Source organism: Microtus ochrogaster, chromosome X (assembly GCF_000317375.1).
Source record: "Microtus ochrogaster isolate Prairie Vole_2 chromosome X, MicOch1.0, whole genome shotgun sequence".
NCBI classification, from domain to species: Eukaryota; Metazoa; Chordata; class Mammalia; order Rodentia; family Cricetidae; genus Microtus; species Microtus ochrogaster.
In genome coordinates this window covers 22,453,040-22,462,623 of record NC_022026.1, presented here as the reverse complement: position 1 = coordinate 22,462,623, position 9,584 = coordinate 22,453,040, and the positions used below count along the sequence as shown (strand labels likewise).

Genomic DNA, 9,584 nt, shown 5'->3' with positions numbered 1-9,584 from the left:
GGTGGATCTCTTGAGTTCCAGGCCAGCCTGGTCTACAGAATGAGTTCCAGAACAGCTAGGGCTACACAGAGAAACCTCTCAAAAAAAACCCAAAAGGCTACCTTACATCATAGGGTATTAGTAGTATTAGGAAGGCAGGAGGTTGGAGAGAATATAAGCAAGAAGGCATTAGGTTCACATCAAATAGAGGAAGAGGAAGTGATGTAGTTCTTCAGAGAAATGTGGGAAGAGTAGAAGCAATCAACTGCAAAGGAAACCCTGAGCCTTCACCAGGGCTATGGATTTGAATGTCCACAAAGGTGAAAATTGCCAGTAGAGTTGTCCCCTGATTTCTCTGACCCTGATATACTTTCACCAGACTTACTTGATTCTAACAGTGTGGGTAGGGGTGCTACGTTATTCTGATGAATGGATCAGATCTAAATGCCTGCTTATAACCTATAGGGCAGAGATGCCTCCAAAACTGCTGCCACTTATTATATCTCAAGCCCTGGGAGTGGCATTGGAACAGAAGGAACTAGACCAGGAACCTGGAGCAGGTAGGTGGGCCTTTAATAGGCCAAATCTCAAAGACTGGAATTTCATGTAAACGGTAGTAGGGTGGGGCAAATAGAAAAGTTCCTGTTTCCTTTGCCCAGGACTTGACAGTAGTCTGATCTGGACTGGTTCCAGCTGCCAGAACCCAGGATGTGATGCTGTGAGTGAGAGTTTTGGGGGGGACTCAAGCATGTGGCTGAGTGATACCTGAGTGATAACCTGGGGATAGGCATGAATTTGAATGACCTGTTTCTCCTTTGGCCTTAGGTTTACCAAGGTCCTGAGAGTGACTCTGCTCCATGTACCTACCACCCAGGGGCACCTCGGTTTCATGAGGGGTGAGAAGGGGTACTGGGCAGGTTTCTTCCAATATAAATGAGAGTAAGGGCTTGGAGTGGAATTCATATAAATGATCTTCCTCCCTCAGGATGAAGTCTTGGAGCTGTTGTGGTATCCAGACTCTGGATTTTGGGGCATTCCTGGCACAACCAGGATGCAGAGTTGGTAGACATGACTGGGCAAAGCAGGTAAGCACCCCCACTTCTTTAAACAGTTGGTTAGGCCCCAGTTACAGAGATAAGCTCTCCTCATACCTCCTGGCTGACCTCCCTAAAATTTTCCTTTAATACAAGTCAAATAAAATTCTGTTTTTTATCTTTCTATAGCCCGGAGTCTTGGCTATATGTTAATCTTTTTGAGGTTTTTTTTTTGTGTCTTTATTCCCCATGAGGCTCCTCCTGGTTTAAGAGTTGAATTTTCCCATCTTCTTTTCACATCTCTTTAGCTGCCAGCTTCTTGCCGCCATGATTGGCACCAAACAGATTCCTTGATAGTGCTGACTGTATATGGCCAGATTCCACTTCCTGCATTTAACTGGGTGAAAGCCAGTCAAACTGAGGTGAGCAATGATCTGGGGCAGGATGGGGGCGAGTGAACTCCAGTAGTCGTACAGTCTTACGGGGACACATGCTGTATGCTGCCACTCTTTTTTATTTGTTTTGGTTTTCCAAGGCAGCATTTTTCTGTGTAGCCCTGGCTGTCCTGGGATGCAGTCTGTAGACCAGACTGGCTTCAAACTCACAGAGATCCGCTTGCCTCTGCCTCCCAAGTGCTGGGATTAAAGGCGTGCGCCACCACTACCCATCGTATGCTGTCAATCTTTAGGTTCCAGTGTCCCCCAAGAGGAATGGAAAGTTATTACAGCAGGGTTGGCTGGCGGGCCTGTGAATCTTGCCTCTTACCTGGTTCTGAAGTAATGACTTTTTCTGACCTTCTGGATTTGATACTACCCTTCTAATTCTTTCCTCTCAGCTTCATGTCCACATTGCCTTTGACGGTAACCGCGTGTTCCAAGCCCAAATGAAGCTCTGGGGGGTAAGTGAAGAGAAGTAGGCAGAGGCATGGGGGGGGTAGACAGGTAAGAGGAGGGCCAGACTGAGTCGGTAGAGGGTAAGCTGTGGGGAATAGAGCATTTTTCTTTAACTGCTTTGGTTTTCCCTCCTTTGTCTCCTCTTCCTTCTGTTCTTCCCCATTGCATTCTTCTGTCTTCCCCTTTCTTTTTCTGTTCTGTTCATCAACACTCTAAGCCCAAGTCTGTGATTTCTTCATTCTTTCTGTCTCTCCCTCCTCCTTAGGTCATAAACGTGGAGCAGAGTTCTGTCTCCTTGATGCCATCACGGGTGGAAATCTCCCTGGTCAAGGCTGACCCAGGATCCTGGGCCCAGCTGGAGCACCCCGATTCACTAGCTGAGAAGGCGAGGGCAGGGGTTTTGTTAGAGATGGACGAGGAAGAATCTGAGGATTCAGATGATGACCTGAGCTGGACAGAGGAGGAGGAAGAAGAGGAAGAAGCTATGGGGGAATAGTAACAGCAGCCAGTTGAGTTAGTTTCTAGGTAGGCTCTCGGTGACCTCAGAGACTAGGATATGGTTGACTGTGTAGTGTCACTGAGCAGCAGGAGGCTGGAGGAGGAGAGAACAAACTGTGCTGCTACTCCCCTAAATAAACCTTATATTCTGCGGTTTCACAGAAGCGTCATCTCTCACCTCATCATGGAAGAGTGAATTCAGTCCCGCCCCGCCCCACTTGGCTGTGTGTTTGGCACACATGTGAAAACAAGCACATGCATATGCATTCTGCTCCTCGCAGCCACCAGGAGCGTATGAACACTTCCTGGATGTCCAGTTCCACGTTAGATGGTTTACAGAAAGTTGAGAATCAGCCTCACTCATTTCTCTCAAGAGAAAGACCTGGGCTGGGTATGGTGGTACATGCCTGTAATCCTACTACTTAGGGTCAGGAGTTCTTGGTCATCCTCACCTACATACTGAATTGGAAGCTAGCCTGGGCTACATGAAACCTTGTCCTACAACTTTCCCTCTGAATAAAAGGTACAAACAAACAAAAAAAGAAATGACATTCTAAGCTGGGTCTGATGGCTCCAACACCTCGAATCCCAGCACTGGCAAAGCTGAATTAGAAGGACTGCCATGATTTTAAGGCCAGCCTGTCTAGTTTGAGCTAAAAAGTAAAAAAGCTAGTTGTAGTGGTTTGTTCCTACAATTCTAGTAAGCAGGAGGCTGAAGCAGGAGGATTGTAGTATAAGATCAACCTAGGCTACATAGAAAGTCCAGATGCCTGGATGACGTTCTTGGTGACCCTGGTGCTTTTGCTATTGATTACTACATATCGGAGTGTATGTGCAAAGAGAACACACAAAAGATAGTAGGGTATGGCTAGATTGAAAAAAAAATCCTAAAATTGTAGGTCATTATTTTTATAGTCTTGCTATATGACCCAGAATCTTCTTGCCTCAGCCTGTTCACTGTTGTAATTACAGGTGCAAGTCCCCATGCTCAGACCCAAAAAGTGTGGGGTATTTTTGTTCATAATACTGGGGATACTCTAACCCAGGACCTACCACATGCTGTGCAGACATTCTACCACTAAGACACAGCTCCTGCTAAAGTGAACTTAAAAGACAATATGGGGGCTTGAGAGATGTCTCAACGGCTCACAGTGTGTACTGCTTTTCCAGAGGAGCTGAGCTTGATTCCGATTGCCCACATCATGTGTCTCCCTACCACCTGTAACTTCAGATCCAGGGGCTCCAACTCCTGTGGCCTCTGGGCACCTTCACTCACATGAACACACACACACACACATAATTTTTGGGGGGTTCTTCAAGGCAGAGTTTCTCTGTTTAACAGTCCTGGCTGTCCTGGAACTTGCTTTGTAGACCAGGCTGGCCTCAAACTCACATAAATCCGCCTGCTTCTGCCTCCCTAGTGCTGGGATTAAAGTATTCTGTCTGTGTGTATGCCTGCAGGCCAGAAGAGGGCACCAGACCTCATTATAGATGGTTTTGAGCCTCCATGTGGATGCTGGGAGTTGAACTCAGGACCTTTGGAAGAGCAGGCAATGCTCTTAACCGCTGAGCCATCTCTCCAGCCCGCCACATGGCATTTTTAAACTCTTAAAAACAACTACAGCTGGGCGACGGTGGCGCACGCCTTTAATCCCAGCACTCGGGAGGCAGAGGCAGGCAGATCTCTGTGAGTTCGAGACCAGCCTGGTCTACAGAGCTAGTTCTAGGATAGGCTCCAAAGCCACAGAGAAACCCTGTCTCGAAAAAACAAAAAACAAAAAAAAAACAAAAACAAAAAAACTACACAACTGAGTGATGGGAAAAAATTACAAAAAAATCCTCAAAAGTAAATAAAAGACATTATGGTTAGCTCACTGTGTCTGCAGATTTTGCGTTCATGGATGGATTCAATGATTGTGAGTTGAAGATATAAAGAAAAATTTGCACTAAATGGTTATAGATTTTCTTAAATAATAGTGTAGTAATCATTTACAAAGCATTTATTTAGTACTATAATCTAGAGGTAGATAGTTATAGGAGAATATGTGTACGTTATATGCAAATACTATGCCTTTTCTTCAGAGACAGGGTTTCTCTGAGTAGCCCTGGATGTCTTGGAACTCACTCTAGACCAGGCTGGCCCAGAACTCAGAGATCTACCTGACTCTGCCTCCTAAATGCTAAGATTAAAAGCATGTGCCACCACCGCTTAGCTATAATGCCTTTTCATATAAAGAATTTAAGTATCTTTCAAGCTTGGTGCAAGCAGGAGGTTCCTGGATGGACCTCCCTCCTGCTGATATTACACAGAATGACTGCATAGACCTTTCTATTATTTTAACTTTATTGTTATTTTTTTGTTTTGTGATTGAGGCTCTCATACTGTTGCCCAGGATGCTTTGGAACTCATTAGATATAGCTCAGGTTGGCCTCAAACTTGGAACAATCCTCCTGTCTAGCTTTCTGAATATTGGGGCAACAGGAATAGGCCACCATACCCAGCTGAAATGTAGACTTGTTTATTTTTAGTCTCCCTCAGCAGAATCATCAATAATCTGAGAAAATCAAATTCTAAGAAACAGTACTAGAAAGATGGCTCAGGGGGTAAAGACAGTTGCTACACACGGCTTGTGGCTTTCAGTCCCTGGAATCCATGATAGAGAACCAATTCATGAAAGTTGTTCTCTGATTGCCACACATGTGCTATTGCATGTGGGTGCCCACACTTACACACATGGTGCGACACACAATAATAATAAATTTCCAAGAAATACCCAGCAAGGAAGCTCTTCAAACCTCAGGCAATCTCAAGTTCTTTATTTCTCTTAAGTCCACTGCCCTTCCTCTCGCCTCCATCTGTCTCCTCCTCCCTCTCTTCCTCGTTTCTTTAGGGTATCCTGTAGCCCTGGCTGACCTGGAACCCAATATGTGGACCAGCTGAGCCTTGAACTTGTAGATACTCCTGCCAGCACACCCACATCAAGCTCTTCATTTGGTGTCTTTTTGGATCAGATTGAAGATAACTAGTATGTGATTGGGATCCAGGAGTGAAATGAACTGGAACAAATGTGGACAGTAGTGTACATGAGGGTTTGGAGGCTGAGGGAACATTAGGCAATGGCAGGGAATATCTCCGAGGATGTGAGTTCCACCCACAGGGGAGTTTGATCAGAGGTAAAAAGACTTCCTGGCTATATAGGATACATAATATCTCACTGCTCTCATTCACCAAGTCTCACTGCTCTCATTCTGGATTCGTGGGGCAAATAAATTTTCTCCTTTGAACTAAAGCCTCAAGAGTCCTGTCTTCCTTTCGTCTCCCCTTACACCCTCCCTCCCTCCCTCCCCCCTTCTTTCTTTCTTTTTCTGGGACAGGTTTTCAGCTCCACTGAACGGACACTGAAATTGAAAATGTGAACCAGGCTGACCTAAATCAGAGGTCCACTGCCTCCTGAATGTTGGGATTCAAAAGGTTTGTGCCACTATCTTCAGCCAAGAATGCTCTCCAAACTTGGAAGCAGTTTACTCTTTACTCTTTATTCCATTTGTTTCTTTAGATGTATATGGCACCACACACCTTTAATCCTAGAATTAGGAGGCAGAGGCAGGGGAATCTCTTGAGTTGGAGGCCAGCCTGGTCTACAGAGCAAGTTCTAAGCCAACGAGAGCTACATAGTAAGACCCTATCTCAAAAAAAAAAAACTAAAAAAATTTATTACATTTTATTTTTATAGACATGCACAGGGTGGAGTGGTATATATGGTGTGGAGGTTGGAGGAAAACTTGTACCAATCAGGTCTCTCCTTCTACCATGTATATTGCAGGCATTGAAGTCCATTGTCATGCTTGGGAGCTAGTGCCTTTACCCTCTGAGAAGTTAGCACTGTCAGCCAGGCATGGCAGCACAGGAGGCTGAGGCAGGACGATCAATATGAATTCAATATTAGTATAGGCAAGAACCTATCTCAAAATCAAAAACAAAGTTAGAGGTAAAACAGTCAGGTATGAGCTAGATGTGGTATCTTATGCCTTTAATTCCTAGAGGCAGAAGCAGACAGATCTCTGAGTACAAGGCCAGCCTGGTCTACATAGAGAGTTTCAGGACAGCCAGGACCCTATCTCAAAAATCAGAAGAAAACAATGATTCCCCCTAAGCCAGGTGTGGTAGTGCATACCTATCTGTAATCTCAGTACTTGGGTGTTGTGGCAAAGGGATCATGAGTTCATGGCCAAACTGAAGTATGTGGCAACTTTGAGGCCACCCTGGGGTATGTAAAACGTTCAAGGCTAGTGTTGGTTTCATAGGGAGACTTTCAAAGTTTGAGGTAAAATGACTAGAGAAAGATACATAATATGCATTAATCTTAACTGTAACTTTTTCTGTCTATCAAAATCAGGATAACAGCAACTGTCCCGAAATCCTGAAGAGAAAGAAGGTAAGGGTTCAAAAAATTCAGATAATTCTTATATATAAGGTTTATATATAAAATGCCAAATGTTTAGTGTTAACAAAGTATGGTACTAGTTCATTTTATAAAGGCAAAGTCTAAAATATAAGGAATTTCCAGCCGGGCGATGGTGGCGCATGCCTTTAATCCCAGCACTTGGGAGGCAGAGGCAGGCGGATCTCTGTGAGTTCGAGACCAGCCTGTTCTACAAGAGCTAGTTCCAGGACAGGCTCCAAAGCCACAGAGAAACCCTGTCTCGAAAAACCAAAAAAAAGAAAAGAAAAAAATTTCCAATATGATCTGTATATCTAATATGTGATCTGTATAGTGGCAATAGTCAAATAACTACTGTGTGTGTGTGTGTGTGTGTGTGTGTGTGTGTGTGTGTGTGTACACGTGCATATGCATGTTGTGTGAGCATGTGTGTGGAGCCAAACGTCAATACCTTCCTCAATTGTTTTCCACCTTAATTTTTAAAGACATTCTCTCACTGAACCTATAGTTTATTATTCATTTGGCTAGTCTGACTGGCCAGTGAACTTCAGAGATCCCCTTCTCTCTGCCTTTCTAGTGCTGGGATGGCTTTTGATTATTCTTTTGAGACAAAGTCTGAATGTCCAGAATTTGCAAAGTAGACCAGGCTGGCCTTGAACTCACAGAGATCCCCCTGCCTCAGCCTCCCAAGCATTGGGGTTAAACACATGCACCACTATGCCCAGCTTTTATGTGAGTACTGAGGATCAAAATTTAGGTCCTCATACTTGTACAACAGACACTTCAGCAACCTAGCCATGTCTCAGCCTTATTTCTTTATTTTTTAAAAAGAAAATGTTTTTTGCTCCTAGTTCCTTCCAATAGTTACTCTATTGCTTCTCCATGTGTGGAAGGAGAGCATCAAGATAAAGGAGGCTATGACAGAAAAGAGGCTCACCTCCTGGCAGCCCAGAGGCAGAGATAAATAAGGGATATGAGCCGGTCTCCTTGCTCCAAATAGGCCCATCTATTGCTTTGCATCTCCTGACAGTATGACATCCATAGGTAAAATTTCTGATACATGCCGGGCGATGGTGGCGCATGCCTTTAATCCCAGCACTTGGGAGGCAGAGGCAGGCGGATCTCTGTGAGTTCGAGACCAGCCTGTTCTATAAGAGCTAGTTCCAGGACAGGCTCCAAAGCCACAGAGAAACCCTGTCTCGAAAAAACAAAAAAAAAAAATTCTGATACATACTAGGTAACATGCCAGGCTTCATGCTAAGTGCATCATCTCAATCCCTCATCTCCTACTCTGAGGTCTATATTTGCTTATAGTAACACAAATCCTCTCCCTACCTCCTTTTACACTTCTTTATATGAACTTCTTTTTAGTTTTGGGCAGTGTGTAAACTGAACCCTGGGCCTTGCATATGCTAAGTAAGTACTTTACTGCCAAGTTACATGCCTAGGCCTTACATTTCTTTCTATCCATTATACTTTGTATCTGATCTAATCCCCTTACACCTTTCTAGAAGCCTTATGGTACATCTTTCTCCTCCTGTTAAGTCAGCCTTCCCATCTTGTTGGGATGTGTAAACATGATCAAGTCTCTCCAGTCTTCAAAACAGTGTCTCTTGGCATCATAGCCTCTCTAGCTACTACTTATCTCCCTTCCCTTTCTTCTGGAAGTAACTGTATTCTCTTTTTATTTCCCTTTCTTTTGTTGTGCTGGGGATCATGCTAGGGCTATGTGTGGCTACCAAGGAGCTATATTCTCAGCCCTCTCCTTCCCTCTTCTTTCTTGTCTTTCTTTGGTTTTTTACTTTTTCTTTGAGGCAGGGTCTCATGTAGCTCAGGTTGGCCTCAAAATTCCCATAGATGTAGCTGAGGCAAAGTAGACCTTGAACCTCAGGTCCTTCTGCTTCCACCTCCCAAGTGCCTGACTGCTTGTTCTGTACATTCTAATCTGACCTCCAAACCTTAGTTTTATATTAAGGTCATAATTGGCCACCAAGTCAATAAATCTAATGGATACGTTTAGTTCTCATCCTCCTTGACCTGTGAAGCAATATGTGACACTCAAGATTGTTTCTTCCTTAAACCCCTTTTATACACAGGCTTCCCAAGCCTGTGTCTTCCTACCACTCCAGCCACTCCTGTTCACAGCTTCTCTTTTTCTACTTGGCTGTTCAATCCTAGTCTTTCTCTTATGTGACTCCTCTTCCAGACACCCAGTTTACCCATGACTTCAAACACTTCATGTAGGACATTTGCTCACCTTTTTATCTCTGGGTCTTCCTTTTTGGTCCAGATTTAATAATTGTCATGTAAATATTTACTATTATTCTTACTAATCTATCCTTTGGGATTTTTTTTCCTTCGGAGACAGGGTTTCTCTGTAGCTTTGGAGCCTGTCCTGGAACTAGCTCTTGTACACCAGGCTGGCTTTGAACTCACAGAGATCCGCCTGCCTCTGCCTCTGCCTCTGTGGGGATTAAAGGTGTGCGCCACCACTGCCTGTCCTAATCTATGCATTGTATTCACTAAGATTTTTTTTCTGATATTTAATGAGACATGGTCTTATTATACTATCTAAGCTGGCTTCAGAATTGAAACCTCCTTCCAAGTGCTGGGATTACAGATAAGCACCACCATCCCAGCCTTTTATTATATTCTTTATTTCAACCTATTAAGAAATTGGAGGGCTGGACGGTGGTGGCGCATACCTTTAATCCCAGCACTCGGGAGGCAGAGGCAGG

At 44.2% G+C, this 9,584-nt stretch overlaps 1 protein-coding gene across 1 annotated transcript in view; it reads left to right on the top strand.

Annotated features, from left to right (window-relative positions):
• The window catches only part of Itgb1bp2 (integrin subunit beta 1 binding protein 2), a 5,443-nt gene extending 2,467 nt beyond the window's left edge, over positions 1-2,976 (top strand). The window contains exons 5-11 of the mRNA XM_005358565.2: positions 445-539; positions 639-697; positions 805-875; positions 965-1,064; positions 1,322-1,435; positions 1,849-1,911; positions 2,172-2,976. Of these exons, the coding sequence (XP_005358622.1) occupies positions 445-539; positions 639-697; positions 805-875; positions 965-1,064; positions 1,322-1,435; positions 1,849-1,911; positions 2,172-2,402 (733 nt within the window). The 3' untranslated portion in view covers positions 2,403-2,976. The remainder of the gene's footprint in view (positions 1-444; positions 540-638; positions 698-804; positions 876-964; positions 1,065-1,321; positions 1,436-1,848; positions 1,912-2,171) is intronic.
• The last annotated feature ends 6,608 nt before the right edge of the window (positions 2,977-9,584 follow it).